Source organism: Podarcis liolepis, assembly GCF_965112155.1.
Source record: "Podarcis liolepis genome assembly, chromosome: 6".
Lineage (NCBI taxonomy): Eukaryota > Metazoa > Chordata > Lepidosauria > Squamata > Lacertidae > Podarcis > Podarcis liolepis.
The window spans coordinates 52115938-52136932 of record NC_139559.1 but is presented as its reverse complement, the minus strand read 5'-3'; the positions used below and the strand labels follow the sequence as shown (position 1 = coordinate 52136932).

Sequence of the window (20995 nt, the reverse complement as noted above, 5' to 3'; positions counted from 1 at the left end):
TGTTAACAGCTTCTGATGTGACAAACAGGGAATGAGAGAAACCCCTGCCAGGAGATCAGGCCCTTGTAAATGTTTATACAAGCAGATTATTTGTAGGACCTTTCCACACTGCCCTGCATAGGACTTTTGGCATCCCTACATACCTTTGAGCTTTACACGTTCACGGGGCCTTGAGAAATACAAGTGCTTCGTAACTTGAACCTTTGCATATGCTGTTTTGACAGTAGCTTGACATTAGTGAAATATACTTTCTGTTATTTAAATATGTTCAAATCCGTGTCTTGGCAACGGCCTTCAAAACCCTTTGGTGCTCACCTGACATTTTCAATCTTTTCTGCATAATGATGAGGGCCAAAAATTGATATGTGTGTGTGTGTTTTTAAGGGGATCTGCAATTCCTTTGGTTCAGCATAAATCAGGAGACTGGTGTTATCCTGTTGCCAATTTCCAGATGGAATTAACACATGCAGCCACACTACCTTTAAAGCTCTACTCATGCCCAGTTTCAATGCATTCTGGAAAAATCAAAACTAACCTCCAGAAGTGTAGCCAGCAGTGCTACAGTGAATATGTGCACATTTGGCAGTTATATCACAGTCTCCCACACTTGCTGAGTTCTTTTACAGTTGTTTTAGAAAAATCAAAATAATGAAAATATGAATGCTTATGTACCTCCGTATAAGTGTGCACACAGCATTTTTAAGAAGGGGAAAAAATGCAAGTCTCTCCCTTTCAGACTTGCCCCTCAGATTGAGAGCACTTTCTATTTAGGAGTGAAATTAATTGGGTCAGCAGCTGCTGGCAAACTCAGTGTTATAGTGGTAAAGTCAGAAGTGCGGGTGCTCTTCGGGACAACCCCCACAGCTGCACCCCACAGCCATACCCCTTCTGAGACTGGGGAACAAAAATGAATTTTTGATCAATGCAGATGTTATGGCTTTAATACCAAAAGAGCCTTCCCCTCCTCCCCCAGTTTATTTAACATCCAGTCTGATGAAGAGGCTCAGCACAGATGGCAGGTGTTTTGACCCACTTGGACAGATAAACTAGCTGGTTCAGTACATTCAAGCAGCTCTCTCCTACTTGCCACTCCATAGGCATGTCAAGACCTGTTGCTGCATTCCTTGTTCTGCACTGCTAGGGAAGGCAAGGATTCTGTAAAGGCCACCCAGGTGGGGACGTGCTGCCCTGTTAGGTTGAAGGGCTGGGGGTCATAATGCTTCACTAGGTACTGTAACCCACAACAGAAGAGAACAATTAATCATAGATACAGGAAAATGCACTGCTATGCATTTTCATAACACGTCTCACAACAGTCAGATTAGGATAATGTTCATTTTCTTTTCTGGAAAGAAAGTGAAACAACAAAAGCCAGCAAAAGTTAGCAAACAGCCCGTTGGTAGATGCCAGCTTTTTAATGCTATTGGATTTCACTTCCCTCCTATACCTGGGATAATAGAACCCCAGAGTCTGGGTCCTTCTGGTCCCCTTGACCTAAGCCACAAAGCCTACAGTTCTCACAGAACATGAAGTCCTTGTTCCCAAGCCCCTTGCTCAAGCAACACACACACACACACACACACACACACACACTCCTCACTCCTGTCTTATTCCAGCAAGCTAATCAGCATTTATCTGTGACACAGCTCATAGCACACTAAGGTTTCACTCTAAATGTATCAGGTGCCCAGGGCATTCTGAATTCCAATCAGCAAAAGAAACGAGCAAGGGAAAACTGAAGCCTACAGCCAAAGTATATATCCCACCTTTCTTTCACAGCAGCATGTATAGATTGTCAGGAGGTCTCCCAGCTAGATGCTAACCACACCCAGACCTGCTTAGCATCAGTTAGATTCCTAAATCATGTTCCTTCAGATCATAGCTCTGGGTGAGACACCCTAGCAGAAAGGCATTGTGTATTATTCACTTGTACCTATATTACATGGTTCTGGTTTACACTGCTTATGTTGCTTACAGAAATACATAGGGTTTCCTGCATTGGCAGGGGGTGGACTAGGTGACCATTGAAGGCACCAAATCTGTGACTTTTTTATTTGCGCCCTTGGCAAGGAGATGTATCGGCAAGGAGAGGTGCAATTTTTGTGCCCTACTGGGCCTGCTTAGGGGGCCAACTTAGCCAACCTCTAGGTATGCCTCTGGCCATTTGCCTCTTCCAGGCCTCTGCGTGTATTGTGTGTGGATGGGGAACTTGTGGAGATGTTGTAGGATTAGTGCTCCCATCTTCACTGGCCTTGCTGACCAGGGTGGATGGAAAGTAGAGTCCAGCAACATCTGGAGGGCCACAAGTTCTTCAAATGGCCTGCCCCTAGGAATTCATTATCCACCCTTGTTTTGCCTTTTAAAAAACCCTCTTGGAAGAATTACACCAGTGCACACCCTAATGAGCAATGAATGTGTATGCTTATAAAGAAACAGTTTAAAAGAAACATGTGTTATTTCCCATCATGGAAATTATGGAGCCCATCTGCCCAAATGAGCACAGCAGAATCTGCACAATTGTGCAAAACATAATCTTTTTTTTTTTTTTAAATAGTTTTTATTACATTTTTTCAGATACAGACAGAGAACAGAAAAAGAAAAAAAGAAAAAAGAAAAATGTGAAAGAAAATAAATAGAATCATACCCCTTCAACAGCTTATTCCAACTTTCCATCGGACTTCCCCACATCTCCCGCATAAAGCATTCCCAACAATAAATTTATCAGCAAATTGTAACCTTGTTTCATGTGTTTCTTTGGTACTTTCGATTGCAATTTAAGTTTAAATCCCTTATTGTCCATTTACTCTAGCAACAAAATGTATTATCCTTTTTAACATTTAAACTTTGATCCCTTCAATATTATTATCCAATTTCATAAATATTGCACTCTCATTGCTGGGGTTAGCATTTCAAATTATGCGTCATTTTATAGTTCATATAACTTATAAAATTTTTGCAAATAGTTCTTAAATTTTTTCCAGTCCTCCTCCATTGCTTCTTCTCCCAGGTCTCGGATTCTGGCAGTCATTTCGGCCAACTCCATGTAGTCAATCAGTTGTGTTTGCCACTCTTCCAGCGTGGGTAAATCTTGAGTCTTCCAATGTTTGGCGATCAGAATTCTTGCTGCAGTGGTAGCATACATAAAAAACGTTCTATCCTTCTTTGAGACCTTTTGGCCGACCATACCCAAGAGGAAGGCCTCCGGTTTTTTTGGGAAGGTGTACTTGAACACCTTTTTTAACTCGTTGTAGATCATTTCCCAGAAGGCCTTCACTCTTGGGCAAGTCCACCAAAGGTGAAAGAATGTTCCTTCAGCCTCCTTGCACTTCCAACATTTATTATCAGACAAATGGTATATCTTAGCAAGCTTGACTGGGGTCATGTACCACCTGTATACCATTTTCATAATGTTTTCTTTCAAGGCATTACATGCCGTAAATTTCATACCGGTGGTCCATAACCTTTCCCAGTCTTCAGACATAATATTGTGACCAATGTCTTGAGCCCACTTTATCATGGCTGATTTAACTGTCTCATCCTGTGTATTCCACTTAAGCAGCAAGTTATACATTCTCGATAAAACCTTGGTCTTTGGTTCTAACAACTCTGTCTCAAGTTTCGATTTTTCCACCTGGAATCCTATTTTTTTATCCAACTTAACAACCTCGTTAATTTGGGCATAATGGAACCAATCTTGCACCTTATCTTTTAAATTTTCAAAGCTCCGCAACCTCGAATTGTCACCAACTTTTTCTATTAGTTCCCAATATTTCGGCCAGCCGGTCTCCATATTGGGTTTTTTCCACGCCTTAGCCTCCACTGGTGATAACCACCTCGGAGTCTTACTTTCAAGTAAGTCTTTGTATTTCAGCCAGACCATGAAAATTGCTTTCCTGACAATATGGTTTTTGAACATTCCATGTGTTTTTGCCTTGCCGTACCACAGATAAGCATGCCATCCTAACGAATTGTTAAAGCCTTCCAGGTCTAGGACATCTGTATTCTCTAATAAAATCCAATCTTTCAACCAGCAGAAGGCTGCCGCCTCGTAATATAACCTTAAGTCTGGCAGGGCAAACCCCCCTCTTTCTTTTGTGTCAGTTAGTATTTTAAACTTTATTCGGGGCTTTTTGCCCTGCCAGACAAACTTTGAGATGTCCCTCTGCCACTTTCCAAAACATTCCACTCTGTCCACGACCTGCAAGGTTTGAAATAGAAACAACATTTTTGGCAGAACATTCATCTTAACAGCAGCAATTCGGCCCAGCAAGGAAAGCTTCAGTCTCGACCATGTTTCCAAATCTTTCTTAACTTCTGACCAACATTTCTCATAGTTGTCCTTAAACAAGTTCAAATTTTTAGGCGTCAAGTTTACCCCCAGGTATTTCACCTTCTTAACCACAACTAACTCTGTTTCCTTCTGAAACCCCTCTATTTCTAAAGGCGTCAAGTTTTTCCCCAAAACTTTAGTCTTTTGTTTGTTCAACTTAAATCCTGCCACCCGACCAAATTCTTGTATCAGTTCCAGAACTCTTTTTGTACTAGATTCTGGCTCCTGTAATGTTATTACTAAGTCATCTGCAAATGCTTTCAGTTTATATTGTTTCACTCCGACCGTGATCCCCTGTATTTGCCTGTCCCTCCTAATCATGTTCAGCAAAACCTCCAGGACTGATATAAATAGTAGGGGGGATAGGGGGCACCCCTGGCGTGTTCCTTTTTCAATGTGGAACTCCTCTGTCACCACATTGTTCACTATCAACTTAGCTTTTTGTTCTGAGTAAATTGCTTCTATACCATTTTCAAACCCTCGTCCCACTCCCATCCCTTCCAAGTTTTTCTTCATAAATCTCCAAGAAATATTGTCAAAGGCCTTCTCAGCATCGATAAAGATTAACACTGCTTTAGTGTTAATATTTGTTTGTAAAAGTTCCAGAATATCGATAATATTCCGAGTATTATCAAACAAATGCCTGCCAGGAAGAAAGCCTGCTTGGTCCTTATGAATTACTTCATTTAAAACCTTTTTCAATCTACTTGCCAAAATGTCTGCAAATATTTTGTAATCCACATTTAGGAGTGAGATGGGACGATAGTTCCTAAGTTGAGTCTTTTCAGTTTCCACTTTGGGTATCAATGTGATGAAAGCTTCTTTCCTAATCAAGGAAATTCCCTGCAAGCCTTACCTTTTGAACTGGGAGAAATACTGAAAGAGTTGGGGCAGGGGAGTGGGATGTAGCTGACAAAAACATACTCAAGTCTAGAAATCACACCTGTGGCTTCAGACTTTTCTGGGATTTCTGCCCACAGTTTGGATAGTAGTGAATTAAAACATCAGTCCTTTGGTTCCGTTTCATGCACACACATACCATGTCTTCAGAATGCTGAGGCTGGTCCATACTATGTAAAAGGGGATGGTTCCCAAGATTAGCAGACCAGATGCCCCTGGGTTAAGTGTACCTTAAAGGTACCACAAAATGCACTGACTCATCAAATTAGATGTGGCACGGTCTGTCATCAGGATCCCTTCTTTCATTTTTTAAAGTAAAAGAAGCTGGTAGGCAGATGGGGATCAGGACCATGATGCTGGGGGCAAAGGGTTTAATTTTCCTCTCCCCTTGCTGTTTTCCCAATTTAAATGCCACCCTTCCAAAGCTTCTCTTTGCTCCAAGGGATGGGGAGGGGGATATGCTGGCAGAAGGATTTAGGAACAGCTGATCTGTATTGCAAAGCCCAGACTAAAGCTAAAAATTGCCCTCACTTCAGCAGGGGATGCAGCTGATTGTTCTGAATCAAAGTTAGTCAGGGCGGAAGGAACAGAGATCCCCTTAATCCATCCAGCCATGAGCTGGAGCAAATCTTTGTTATGCTTTTCCCCAAGAAGAGGTATTGGAAATACAACCCCTTGGCATGGCCCCATGGATCCAAGCTGCTCATTGTCTGTAGGTCAGCAGCTGCAGAGAGCTGGCTGGGGCCCATGTTCTCTGTGATGATTTAACAGCGCCTGCCCCCAGCTCCCAGGCCTTTGCTTTTAGTATAATAACTTCCCATTCCAGAGCCAGAATAGAGTGGTGATGGTGGTAGTAGAACACAGCCTGCTATTCCCAGAAGGTGTGTGGGGTTATCTGAGTGTTATTTTTAGGAAATATCATCGGCATAACCAGCCTGCAGAAATAAAAGCTAAATAAACAAAGCCACATTCCTAGGCTACTAGGGTAAACCCATTAGAGTTCCTGCAACTGATACACTGAGGATATACAAGTAAGCCAGAGCAGTTGACCCCAAAGAGGCTCCCATTTTTAGCTCTGTTTGTATTGTTCCAGTCTTTGCAAGTAATAAGTGTTCCCAGTGCTTAATTTGCATTCTGGTAATGGCAACATGTTCTATTTAATTTATTTTCAGCATATTTATGCTGCCGCATAATATAAAGTTCTCTGGGTGGATTACAATAAATAAGAAAACACAACATGTTATATCCAATGTTGAGTGTGTGGACTTCTCTTTGTGCAATGGACTTCTCTTCCCTTTCCGATTCTCCTTCTGCTGTCCCCAGATCTATTTTGGAGTGTCCCCTAGCCCTCTGGAGCAGATTTTTGGGGAGCATGAGAGGGTGGAGAGGAGAGGGAAGTTCCATTACATGGGTAAGAGTCTTTTCCACTTGTGGAAGGAAGATACAACCATATGTAAATATAAAGTAGACCACAAAATACAAAATTTACAAAAAAGCTCATAACAGGCACAAACTGAAAAACACAGATTGAAAAACTGAGAGGCCCAGACTACATAAGTTGTCTGAAGGCTTGGATGAACAGAGTGGTCTTCCTTTGTCACTGAAAACACCATAAAGGTGGTACCCAGACAAAACTGATGCTAAAGGTGGTATCCAGGTTCCATAACCTGATGCTATTACTGCGATGGTCATCTCCTTGGTGGTTACTTGATAAGTGCAGACCATAGTCTCTGAAGGTAAAGTTAAGGTTCAGGTTATTAAATATGTTCCATTCATGTACATGTTTATTTGGCTGGACATACCAGGTTTTATATAAGAAGAATTACTTGGTTGGGTATGAAATAAGGGGCCTGCATTGTGTGTGGGGGATGGGTGTTGTATTTATTCATTTTCATATTTAAACTGTTTAACATGGTTGTTTTCAGATACAACTTGGTTCACATTGGAGCATATTACATGAAGCAATTACATAAAATTAAAATTTAAAAAATAAACACTCAGATAAAAATTTCTGAGCACATTAGCAAAGTTGTTTCAAAGTGTATGTACCAAAATTATTACAGATATGAAAAATCCCCTGATCTCGTTTCCAACTTTCTGTTTCTAACAGGGGTCAGCCAAATGCCTCTGGAAAATTTGTGTAGAGAACTGAACCACAAGTGGATCATAGGACAGTGGTTTTTCAGCTGTTCTGTGTTACCACATTGCCTTGGTAACAAATTAATAGCTAGTAGATCACATATTGCAGGCACACAGGAAAGGAGGCGGGCCAGACCAGGAACCCATTATAGTTAGGAAGAGGCGACATGAGATGAGCAGAACCAAAAACGTGCTCCTGTGGCACTTGTAGTGAGAAAGGAATGTGGGCATGATGGGGCAGAAGCTTAGCTGGTAGCACAAGAGGAAAGGAATACCTAGCATGGAACACCTATCTGGTGGAAAAGGGGTTTTCCTGGGAAGCTGAGGATGACTAAGGGCTTAGAAATTGGTAGCTAGAGCCAGCTGGCTTCCGTCCAACTGCTTCTTGTGAAGCTTGCCGAGCTCCAGACCACAGAGGTGGGAAAGGAAACTGAGATCATCCAGTCTGTTGCCATGTGCCAGGCCAGGCAATCCCTCTGCACTGCATTCCTGAGCGCTGAGTCTAGTGTGACTTCAGATACCATGTTCACTTTTCAGAGTCTGTTTCTCAGCTCTTGTAGTTGCAGTACCAGTAATGTAACTTGATAGTAGGCCTAAACATTACAATTTTTCTAATCATAGCAGCATACCTTGTCCTTTCCTGGGGGTTGCATGCCTGTGTTTCCAGTATGGTTGGGGACAACTAGTGGAGGCTAAAACTTTATGGATGTTGAGGTTTTATCAATGGGTATAGGAGACAAAAAAGCAAAAAATGTGATATGTGTATATGACTTCAACACAGAATGGTGTATCCAGCTGTTGAAAGTCTGAAATTACTTTTATGTATTCCCCACCAGCACCACTTTCTAAAACAAGCGATGGACATGTCTGCTTCAGGTGATTGGAACTATACTACTGGTTTCTGTTTACAACAGAAATATCAACCACAATGAGAAGAGGTTTGAGTTATAATTGCAATGTACAGTCACCTTTCATGAATGGTCTGACTAGTTTCCAAATAAGCAACTCCGGCTGTGGTTTCCAGCCCGGGAATGGATGAGAATTTTGTTCAGTCTGCGTGCGCTGAACTGAACTGTTTGAACTTCCTGAACAAATGCCAAGATTGGAACACAACAGTGGGGACTGGCTGGTGCACGCTGGAGCAGGCAAGAGACCAATAGGAGGTAGAGCCAGGGCCAAGGACAGGCAGAGCCACCCGCCTGACTGGTTGTAAATAAGAAGGCAGGAAGACTGGGGGCTGGTTGAGGTTTGTGGGGCAATGTCCAGTTTGCTGAAATGAACCAGCTTCCAGTGGATAATTATCCTTCGGATTTTTCCCAAGTTTTATTATAAAATTCTTGTTGAACACCCCACCCACAAAATGCAAAAAATAAAAATAAAAATATCTTCCTATAGTTTGTGATAAAAAATACTTTTAGAAATGTGTACATTGCAAGAAAGTTGTATTTAAATAACTCTTTTGTGATATGTATTTAAATTCAAATTCTGCAAGGATTTATTTTTTTAATTACAGATTGATTTGGAAACAGGAAGGAACAAACTAATGAGTAAACACATGTGAAATAGATGTGGAATAGAAATAGACTGATCTGTCTATCCTATTCCAGTCAAGAATCAGATGAAGGCCATAATCATTGTAGGATATTGGCCAACAAAATTGGATCATCTTAACCAGATGTGCACCAAGAAGTCATTGCAATAAAAGCCCCTGTTATCAAACACGAGCCCTGCCTGAAGATTTCAGGCTCCTAATCAACTCTGTGTTAAATGGTTCCTTGCTGTAGCCTTTTTATCTCACAATACAAATGCCAACTTTTTTCCTGACATGGTGCCTATGACAGCTCAAGGGCAAGTTGAAATTCACCCTGTGAAGTTTTGCCTGTCTGTCACAGGAAATCTGCCAGAAAAAGAAGGTGGCAATTTTATTTAACCCAACAGCGTTTTTCCTTTAAAACAAAAACAACCTTTCCTAATAAGCTACCCTGTTAATCACTTTTGTAGGCCCTTAACCTTTGACATTAAATACCACGTTGTCAATAGGGCTTAGGATCACAAAGGCAGGAACTTTTCACACCTTCTCTGTGTCATGGTTTGCCTTTGAGTTTATCCCCCCCCCCAAACCCACAGCAGTGCTGCTTGCTGCCCTTAGCCATACTGCCTTGCAAATCTGTGCTTTATATGCTCCCTCTACATGGACATCCTGCACAGAGCCAACTCTGTTTCCCTGAATTATTTCTTTCTAAAAAAATGTTTAGGGTTACTCTCATTTCCCTACTCATATTGAAATACTGCCCCTCAATGAGGCCAAACTTAGATTCACAAAATGTTTAGGGGTATGTATACCCCTGTGTACCCCCAGAAAGAAGCACTGGTTAGAAGGGACCCTGAGGTCCCTGAGGCCCCACCCCCTGCAATGCAGGAATCTCAATGAAAGCATCCATGACAAGTGGCCATCCAACTTCTGCTTAAGAACTTCCAAAGAAGGAGAGTCTACCACCTTCTGAGGGAGTCAGTTCCACTGTTGAACAATCCTTGCAAATAGTCATGATCTGAATGATTTGCCCAAGCTTTCTTAACTGATTTTTATTATGTGTTGTTGGCTGTGCCACACTTGTAGTTACCTATCACCATCCCTTCTCCAGCCTCTACGTATTATGCTGTAGTGTGTTTTATCCCCTTCCCAAGCCATTAGTGCTGCTGAATGCACTTCTTGGACATGCCTTTCGCATGTTCATACTTACTGGTTAATCATTGCCTCTCCTGGTCTTTCAGTCAGGGCTGCAGTGTGTGTGACAGTGTTTTGATTAAGACCTGTTTTGAACAAAGATCACCAAGTTGCCTGAAACCATGGCAGATGGCTCAGACGTAAAGTTGGTGGTTTCTCCAGGAAACATGGAGGGTGACCATGACCAGATGCAAAGGAGGACAGGGCACCTGTGCCTTTAATAGTAGTTCTTAGCCTAAATTACTGTTAATTCAGTATTGTGTACACATTACCAGCTTAAAAAGCAGTGAGGTTGTTCCTCCTTCCCTCCCTGCTGTGTTTCAATTCACATGTGCGTGTTGTTGTAAACATCAGTACAGTTGGATGTTTTTCCAAGTTGTCTACTGCCTGTCCCCTCCAATGGGTGAAGAAAGGGCTAAGATCATTTTATTTGTATTTGGTAGTCTATGTACACATACCTACACATGTTCATATGCACAACTGTTAATGTTCTAAGTATTATTATTTTTGATATCACTCATTTTCACTTGGGTTCCTGTGGCTTTGGCTTTTGTTACCTATATTTGGGGATCCTCTCCTTTTTCTTTACATGGTTTCCACTTTATCCTTACAGCAACCCTGTGAGTAAGGCTAGGCTGGGAAATAATCATAGAATCATAGAATTGTAGAGTTGGAAGGGACCCCAAGGGTCATGTTGTCAACCCCCTGCAATGCAGGAAGCTCAACTAAAGCATCCATGACAGAAGGCCATCCAACCTCTGCTTAAAAACCTCCAAGGAAGGAGAGTCCACAACTTCTCCAGGGAGGCCACTCCACTGAACTACTCTTACTCTTAATGCATTTGAACCTGAGCCTCCCTGCTCCTAATGCAACATGCTAACAACTCCACTGCACTGCATCTCGATGGGCACACTCTGTCTGATGAGCACAAAGCAGTCTCTGGGCATACAGCAGTGCTGTGAATGAATATAGGAAAGTGCTCTGCATACTCCCATGCAAGCTAGGACTTTGTATTGGGATCTGTTACGGCTAATATTTGTACCAAAATACAATTAAATCAACTTCAGTGCCAGCCTCCTCAGCTTCCTTTGCTGGAATCTGTAGAAAGCTCAGCATCTAAATGCAAGTGGCTGTTTTCAGGCCGTAACCAAGCCTTGAGTAATGCCCAACTTCTCCAGAATCTCTGCCGCACTGGTTCTATTTTGGGTGCTGCGTTCAGCTGCAGTTTTCTTATGCAACCATGGCAGCCTGTGCATTGCCGATATTATGAAGAAACAGGAAGGATGAGGCATTTACAATTCCCATCTCTCTTCCTCCTCTTTCTCCACCTCCTCCATCTCTGTATGCCAAAAGCTGCTCTTTGGCCTGGTTTCACATGTCACAAGATTGCCTTTGCACTGGCATGACATAGCATAGATGCTCCTGCGGCTGTTTTTGTTTTGTTTTTTTAAAAAAGCTATAAAATCCATAAATGTTGGCTCCTCCTCCAGTCTGGCACAGACAGCTTCTATGGCTGGCAGAAATTCCCACTACCTATGTACATTGTAGCTACTGTCTATAGGAGGATAGGGATTTCTGTTACCAAGTTGCTGTGGAAGGGAATTCATCCCTTAGCATCAATCCAGTTTTGCAGGAAAGAAGGGCATGTTCCCTGCCTCACTTTGCCCAAAGTGCTCTGTCCTTAATGTTATCAGGGATGGAGGATAAATACGCACCATCAAGTTGCTGCACATGCTGTTGTGGATACCTATTTATCCTTGGCCATTCTGCACAGTATTCTGCTTCTCCTCCCAAGCAAATTTGGGTTACAGCAATGTTTTGATGTGTTGTCCCTCCTCTTTCCCCAAGTCAGTTTCTTTAACTTTCCAAGACGTTGCCTCCCAGTCTTCACCTTTGCAGCCCAAAAAGCTTTCCCCAGTGGGTAGAGTGATGGATTAGAACTGAGGGGACCCAAGTTGAAATCCCTACTCAGTCATGAAGTTCACTGGCTGACCATCAGCCAGTCATCATCTCTTACTCTGACCTATGTAACAGGGCTGCTGAGAGAATAAAATGGGAGTGAGAGTAAGAGGACCGTGTTTGCCATCTTGAGCTCCTTAGAGGAAAGGTGGGATATGATAATAATAAATAAATACCGGTACCTCTTTGGCCTGCTCTCTCTCTCTCTCTCTCTCTCTCTCTCTCTCTCTCTCTCTCTTAATGAGTCAGGTGATAGGTGCATTCACACCATTTGGGATAAAGTGGCCTTGTATGATGACCAGTCAACTGCATAAAATAACAAACCAGTGTGAAGTACCAAGTGCTTTGGGAAGACTGTGCTAATGTCATCTCTTCATTTAGTTAGGTGATGCAGCACATGGGGTTGTAAAAGGTTCCCTGTGTCCTTCACTTCTTTGTCGTAAAAACAGCTAGTTTGTGCAAGGCTACCATAGTGACATGACAGTTTCCTCTTAGTGGAGACCTTTGTCATTTATGCTTTCATAATTTCCACTGTGTTAAGAATATGATTAAAAACTGACTTCTTAAGGGCTGATTACCAGCTAAATGGGAAGGAAAGCTCTGTTGTGGAATACACTGGAAATTCTGTTGTCTTACGGCTTCCTGGAGTGGAGCAGTAGTGGTCACGACCCTGTTTAAAGACCTATTCGTATTGTGGTTTGCTTTCTCCTTACACAGTGTCCCTCATTGCAACATCTCTGTGGTGACCATTGTTGGTGCTCTCACACATTCCAACCAACACTATATACAGACCTACAATATACTGTACTATATACCCTGAGCCCATGTATCTGAGGAAACATCTTCAGTAGAAAGCCCACCCCTTTCTTGCCAGTGGGTAACCAAGGTTTGTCCTTGACTTACTGCTTGTTGTTTGTTTGGGTTGTTTCATCCCTGGCAGCGGCAACAGCAGGAGTAACGTTTGATGTGTGAACTGGCTGATACTGTCTGTACAGTCAATTATTTGATTTCAAGAGTTTCTAAAAGGCAGAAAGCATGAGACCTATCAAATATCAAGAATCCAGCTTCTAACAGCTCTTGTAATTGTGTGAAAAAGCTGAAGGAGGGATGTGATCAGTAGTTTCTAATAAACTCTTCTCCATAAGATTTTATTTCTACTCTAACTTTTCTAATGCATTAATTTGACAGTTTTAAAAAAACCTACCATTCCAGTTCTAAAAACAGTTTTATAACTTGGAGAGGAAGCTATTAATGTCATTAGATCATTTTATGCTGATGATAACCATACATCAGAATTAAAGCTTGGCTACTTGTTCTGCTTTCAAATATGTCAGTTGCATCTGCTTCCTTATTTCATCTCTATGGTATCCTTCAGATAACCCTTTTTTATTCAGCACTCATCCTGATTTGCTTGTGCAGAGTCAACACAGTGGTCAGATTAAACCAGGCATGTCTGAAGGCTGTTTTGGGAGCCTAATCCGGTGTGCCGGTTGATTTAATCCAGCCCCCGTGGCAGTATATGTCCTTATGTCCTGGGGTAAAATCCTAATCCTAAAATAAGCTCAACAACTTTGGTCGGCACCCACGCATGTTCAGTCCATCAAATCTGGCCCTCTTTGAAAAAAGTTTGGGCACCCCTGGATTAGACTCTGCCTGATTTTTACTGATAATTCATTCTGATTTGCTTACAAAATACCGACCGTATGGAGTCAGGTTGTAGGAAGGTCATCAGGATATGAGGATACAATTTCAGGTAATCATAAAAGTAGAAGCCACAGCTGGAGCACTGGGAGAGAACGTAAGCACAGTGAAAGCCAAGGTTATCCAAGTTTTTATTCCCATGTCTAGAAGGCCTGCATGCTTTTTTCTTTTCTTTTCTTTTCTAGGCTCTGTTCAACTAAATGGCAGCTCCGGTTCTCTAGAGCAAATGCTGCTCTTGATGGCATGGCAATTCTGAGTACTACTGACAATGTGCTCACTAGAGCCAAGTGGAACTGCTTAACTGAGACTAAGTCTCATTGCAGTTAGTGAGAGCTTCCTTCTGAGTAGACGTGCATGGCATTTCCCTGTCACTGTACTGCAAAAGCACATTCTCAAAAAGAAACCAGATGTGTCTTATTGTAAGACATCCTGTTTTCTTTACATGACCTCTGGCAATGTTGTCTAATAATTTTAAAATCATTTTCCATTGTCCAATGTTGCTGAACTCCCAGCTTCATAGATGTTGTTGGATCAACTCTCAGAAATCCTTACTGCTGACCATTTGGAGATCCAAGGTTCAAAAAAAGCTGCTGTGTAGCATTTAGTATCTACCACCAATTTTCTACAGCTCTTCTTCCATTTTGTCATGTTACTGTTCCTTGACAAACAGAGACATAGAATTGTAGAGTTAGAAGGGGACACAAGGGCTATCTAGTCAAACCCCTGTAATGCAGGAATCTTTTGCCCTATGTGGGGCTCAAACCCACAACCCTGAGATTAAGAGTCTCATGCTCTACTGAGGATAAACTATTCAATTCAAAGAGGGTCGTGCTAAATGATGAAAAGTGCATTCATTTTACGGGGGTGGGGGTGTGCGCGCACCAGAATTCAATGTTTCTGTTGCATTTTAAACCTCTCTTGGTGGAGGGAGTAGATATGAAAAACAAAAGAAAGGTGAATGGTTAAGCACCCCCTCCCTTGTCACTTCTCAATTGCAAACTTACCATGTAATCAACAGTGTAGTTTGGTCCTAAATCCTTGTCTATAAAATATGTGTGTCACTTATTTCTGATTTCAATTCCATTATGTTCCATCTGACTCCAATTTTAATATTTTCAGCATTAAATCCTAGTTCCCTCTAGGATTTATTTTGCAAGGGAATATATTTGTTTAGCCAGCCTGCTTCCTTGGTTGAAGACCAGTTGACAATGAGAGTTTTTTTCATTTGTACTTCATGGTGAATATGAAAGTATGTGATTCAACAAAAGCTAATTCTGGCTCATTCTGCACCACAGTGAATGGGACTGTCATTGAAAAAGAGAGGATCCCACACTCCTGGCTATTATGTGTCATGTTTAGTTGGCAGTGATAACGAAGGCGCGGAAGGATCACGCTCATCAATTCCGTCCTTGGGGAAAACCCTGCATGCGCTGCACTTATTGCTCCCGATCTGCTGGCATTCTGCTCATTGCTAGGAAACTAATTATAGCTTTGAAATCAGAGCATGCGAATGGGGGTAGAAAGCCAAGTAGCAACTGAGTTTCTCACAAAGTGTGGGAGTGGAAGACAGTGCCTTGCTCCAGAAAAAAAGCTGGGATTAGGGATGGTGGCAAAATTCCCTATTAGCAGACTGAACTGGCCTTTAGTCCACTTGTCTGCTATCTTTGCAAAGTGGTCTTTCTTGCACCAACTTTCTGTAGATTTCCCCAATGCCAGTTCGATTGTTTTTAGAACAGAGTATGACAGCATTTGTACAGATAAAATTTAGCCAGCTACCACCATCATCAAAATTTGATCTTAACTGTCTGTGCATGGGGTACTGCTTAAATTTGTATTCACTTTAACTTCTATCTCATGGATTCACTACTGAGGTGATTATGTTAGCCATTTACCACCATTAACAGTCATTTTTTAATTGTTAACCTGTCTCTCACTAATTCGTCCCATGTGACTTAGCTTTGTACGGATCCATCCAATTTGTCAATTTTGCTTTAGTTCTTCTATTACCAGCAGCATCTAGGCTCATTATTCAACACTGGGACTCGTTTGGCTCTAAATTCTGGGTCATCCTGAAACATTCCCAGCTGGCTCATTTTTAATTCTTAGTCCCCTTGGCCATAACGATACTATACTAAAAGCCTCCTCTTCTTTGCTCTTCTTGTAAAGATTCATGAAATAACCTGTTATTGTAATTAATCATCTCTGTAAAAGTGCTAGGGAGGTTTGGAGCATTTTTCTTTTTGTAGTTGGCAGATGAACTCTGAGGACAGGACATGGGGGGGGGTGGCACATCCTCTCCTGTAAATCCCCTGTTACTGCCACAGAAAACGTCAGTACCTTCCATAGCTGAGTGGTAAAACACATGTTTTTTTCATGCAGAAGGTCCCATGTCCTGGCTTCTCCAATAAAAAAAACCCCCTAATTTATTTCCCAGCCTAGTTTTAGACTGAATTTAATATCTTTAAATCTTTAAATTGTCCAAGAGGATATTTGTAATTCTACAGAATATCTACCTTATTAGGGAATGCTATTTTTGGTTGCTGTTGTTGTTTTAATTAAAAACAACATGCACATACTCTGTTGTAATGCACGTAGTCTGCAGTCCTTTTCCACTTCATGTAGCCCTGGTGTAAGTGTGTGGGTGAGATTGAGTAGTATGCATCTGGGTCAGAAAGCAAAAGTGACATTTGCAATACATGATGTGTGATTTGACCCATTAGCACTTGAAAATCACTGTTCAGTTGCAAGCACAGAGAGGTTATTTTGAGCCGGGTGACTGTGTCACAGACAGGGATGACATCACTCTACTTTGCATGACCTTCACATGGTCCTATCTTACAATCTTTGCTCACTAATGAAATTCAAAAGCTTTCACTGGTTTTGTCAGTCCAGCAATCTTTGCTCCAGTATTTCTTATTAATAGTTATAGTTGTTGTGATGAGGATATTATTGTTGTTGCTGCTGCTGTTAATTATTATTACTGTTATCTTTATCTCACTTCTGGCTTTTGAATCATTACTCTTTTGTCACTTGCTTGGTATACGTCACCTGAACGCCCAGCTTATGATTGCCTTGCAAAATTCTAGACAGTCTCTCAGTGTTGCTGCAGCAGCTGCCAAGGTTGAAGTGCGGGTCAGGCTGCTGCTCAGACTCCACAATGGGAGTGATGAAGCTTAACTTAAAAATCTCTCTGACTATACAAATGCAGAGAAGTCAATTCCCAAGGCAGCAAGAAGCGCAAAATGGCATAAACTTTGCTTTCTAGCAGACCTTATTTCCATGGTTCAGAAAGCCTACTATTTTTTCTTATAAACCAAAGGGGCTAGAACTATCCCCCTCCCACCCAGCTCCACCTACCGAAACCTGCCTCCAAGGCTGCCCATTAAGCTCCACCTAATGCAAAATGTGGCTGGTGGAAGAGAAACTGTGTGGTGCTCTTACTAGTCCATTCTTTTTCAAATAGAAGGGTAAGGGGAAAGGTTTGTTTATTTATTATTCTTACATTTCCAACACTTTAACAATAACTCCACGCTGGCTCTCAGTTCCCTCCCTGTGGCATGGGATGTCCCTTAGATTGCACAGGTGCTATAAGCATTTATCTGTAGTGGCAATTTGGGTGTGGCCATGCACTGGGTTTTGTGGGACTGAGAAAGAAGGTGCTATCTTGGGTCTGTTTTCTCTGCAGCAGTATGTGGAGCAGCCCTTAGTTCGCAGTGCCATTGCTTAGAAAACCTCATTGAAGGTCAAACTGGAACAGAGACAAAGTTCAGAGAACAGATTTCAAAGCAGCACTGTAGGTCTCCTGTTCCAAATTGGAGAGGCTGTAGCTCCAAAAATGCTGGAGATCTCAGGATCTCAGGAAAGTGTTGGGTTGTTGCTAGTGCTAAAAGTGTGTTCAAGATTCTGTCTTGCACAGTCTGATTCTCAACCTCTTTTGTTTCAGCTATGTGTTGAATTCATCAAGAACACACTGAGTGTGGAGCAGGCCTGTGAGGCCTTTCAGGTGAGTGGCATTTCTCCCTCCTCCTCACAGTGCCTGTCAATCCTGGAGACCTAGATTAATTTACATGAAGGGGCGGAAGACCTTTACTAGGACATCCTGTTGTCAGTCAGCTGAACAGTTCAGATTCCCTTCAGATTAGGCTGGTTCTAAAGATACGCCACTCCAGTGATGAATATATAAAAGACATGGGATTGTTTGTGTGATTGGGGGCAGGCTGCAGAGTGGTTAAACAACCAATCATTCTAGGGAACTCCGAGAACTATAGCTCAGTGAGGGGAATAGGGGCCCCCAATCAACTCTCAGCACCCTTAACACACTACACTTCCTGGGATTCTCTGAGGGCTCGTTGTGACTGTTCAAAGTGATATCATACTACTTTGAATGCATAGTGTAGATGGAGCTTCAGATTTGAGGTGGTAATGTTTTCTCTTTAAGAGCGCCCTATCCACTTTCTTTAAAGCCACGTATTTCCATTTGTTGAAATGGAACGTAAGTAGTTATTTCTCTTTTGGCAGCCTATCTCTGTGAGGCGGGGATGTTGGCATGGATACTACCCATGTGATCCATCAGCCCAATGGGATTCTGGCCTTCAAACACTCAGGAAAGTGGCAACATTGCCTTGATGATATATTAATTGGGACTAATTTAAAACCAGTCAGACGATTCCTAATGGGCAATAGTTATTCTTGAATCTCATTAGCTAAGCAATAGAAGGTTTTTGCTGCTACGAGGAAGCAAAGGCTTAATACTACTCTTGTTTTGGCAATACGTGCACTCTCATCTCTTTTGGTATATAAACAGAAGAAATTGTCATAGCCTATCCCACTCCACCACAGACCTCATGAACACAGCTTGTATATTATTTTTACATATTTATTTCCTAGCAATAAAAACAAAACAAAAAAGCAACACATCACCCAGGGCTTGGTATCAATAAAACTGCTATTACAGCTTCAACCTTCATCTTCATTTATCTGCAGAAAAACTATCCAAGCATCAATTTCAGTTTGTGAGCTCTTTTTGCCCCTCTGTAATTGGAAATGAGCCTAATCACCCTCTCTGGGGCAGACTTCATCAGGATAAGAAGTGCATGTCTCAGAGTTAGAGCAAAAAAGCTGCCAATATTCTATCAGCTTTATTCCAGATATTATGATTTTAGATTTTGTGGGTAAGAGACTAAAGTTTTGGAAAGAGGAACTGACCAAGGAGGAGCAATGCATATATAGAAATATATCCTGGTATAAAAATCCCTTTTCCAGCTTTGTATTGCCTCTGTGGTGCCCTCCCTCCTTTACCATCTCCCTAGAGATTGTGCTGCCCCTTTCAGGGCAATGGAGGAACCATACTCTCTTTGAACTTTACTCTCCCAGCTCCCACTCCACCATCTGAGTTCTCTTTACAGGACCTTAGCAAGGCCTCCTGTGGTGCTGCAGCCTTTGTTCTGGCGGCACCTGCCCCTTCGAGGCCGACACTGAGCCCTGCGGGCTGATTTCACGCCAGCTGACACACACAAGCCAAATCTAGCAGCTGAAGTTCAGGAGCAGCCGGTAAATGGGACTCTGGCATCTACCAGAAACCACTCTAAGCTGGTGACCAGGCATTATAAAATGGGGAGGGGAGGGGAGTCCTGTTGTGCCCGGTTTCCTTTGCAACAATGCCTAGACGCTTCCTTTATTTTTGGTCGATTCTTTGTGTTCATCCTCTCCCCTGCCCCCACATATACTATGTATGGGCCAGAAGGATGAGGAGCTGCAACAAAAGGGTCTGTGCTCACTTTGCCTCAGGGAGCAGCCAGCCTTCTGTGCTGTATCAATTGCGCCCAAAGAGGATGGAAACTACCATGCTGTAAAATCTTTGGCAAAGGCTGGGGCAGCATTCGATTGCTAGATCCTTGACATAGTAGGCCAAATACTCTCACTCCATTTCTGTGATCAAACATTGAAAAAACATTGAGAGCCAGTGTACTGTCATTGTTAGATTCCTGGGCTAGGACCTGGGAGACCAGGGTTCAAATCCCCATTTGACCATGAAACTCACTGGGTGACCTTGGGCTAATTGTTATCTCCCATGCTAACTTACACCACTGCGTTGTTGGGAGGATAAAATGGGGAAGGGGAGAATGATATCTTGCATTCCTTGGAGGAAAGGTGAGCTATAAATGCAATTAACAACAACAACAACAACAACAACAACAACAACAACAACAACAACAACATTACTGTTGTATCTTGGATCCCGAACGCCCTGAAACTCAGATGTTTTGGCTCCTGAACGCCGCAAACCTGGAAGTGATTGTTCTGGCTTGCGAACGTTTTTTTGGAACCTGAACATCCAATGGGGCTTCCGTGGCTTATGATTGGCTGCAGGAGCTTCCGATTCAGAAGCCGCAATTTGGTTTTCAAACGTTTTGGAAGTCGAACAGACTTCTGGAACGGATTCTTTTTGACATCCAAGGTACGACTGTATTCTCTACTACAGTAACTGATTTCATGAGGGTCTCAAATAGGCCTCGCTTGATATAGTTTGCCACTGCTCTTTTTCCATTTCTATAATAAAAGGTAATTTTTTGCAGTGATGCCTTTCTAGGCTCTGAGCCTTGGATAACTGGAGATGCTCCACTGTTGAGTCTTGTTGGCTTCCATAGGTGCATGTTGTCACAAACTGAGTCTCCCACCTTGCTTCTCGCTTGTATCATGATCACATAGCATCATAACATGTTATGATCATAACTGTGATATGATAGCAGGCTACAGGCAAACTGTGACCAAAGGTGTGTCAAGGTAGCAACCTTGAATGCAACAAATCCATATGTTCTAAATGCACCCACATCCTCATTCCATGCTTCTCCCTTGTCCGCTTGCACCACTCCACACTGCAGGTGTTGGTGTTGGTTATAAGACCATCACAAGCTGTGCAGTGGCTGAATATATACAGTGCCATTCAATTAAAGCACATTAAAAGCACATGGCTTACCCCAAAGAATATTGGGGCCTGTAGTTTGTTAAGGGTGCCGGGAGCTGTGTGGTATAAACTGCCAAATATACATACATAATCTTTTAATTGTATGCCACCTTTCTACAGTTGAAACCATGCTCAAGCCGGCTTACAACATGAAAAAGTTCAAAACACAGCAAAAGTAGTCAGAAACAATAAATAAAACATCAAAAAGTACACAACCAAATTGAACAATTTCCACATAAATTATAATAAAGATACAAAAATAATAATATCACTAACA

The 20995-nt window shown here is 42.1% G+C and overlaps 1 protein-coding gene across 1 annotated transcript in view; it reads left to right on the top strand.

Annotated features, from left to right (window-relative positions):
* Nucleotides 1–20995, top strand: part of BTBD19 (BTB domain containing 19) — a 50591-nt gene that overhangs the window by 16649 nt on the left and 12947 nt on the right. The window contains exon 4 of the mRNA XM_083509735.1: nt 17698–17757. Within this exon, the coding sequence (XP_083365861.1) occupies nt 17698–17757 (60 nt within the window). The remainder of the gene's footprint in view (nt 1–17697; nt 17758–20995) is intronic.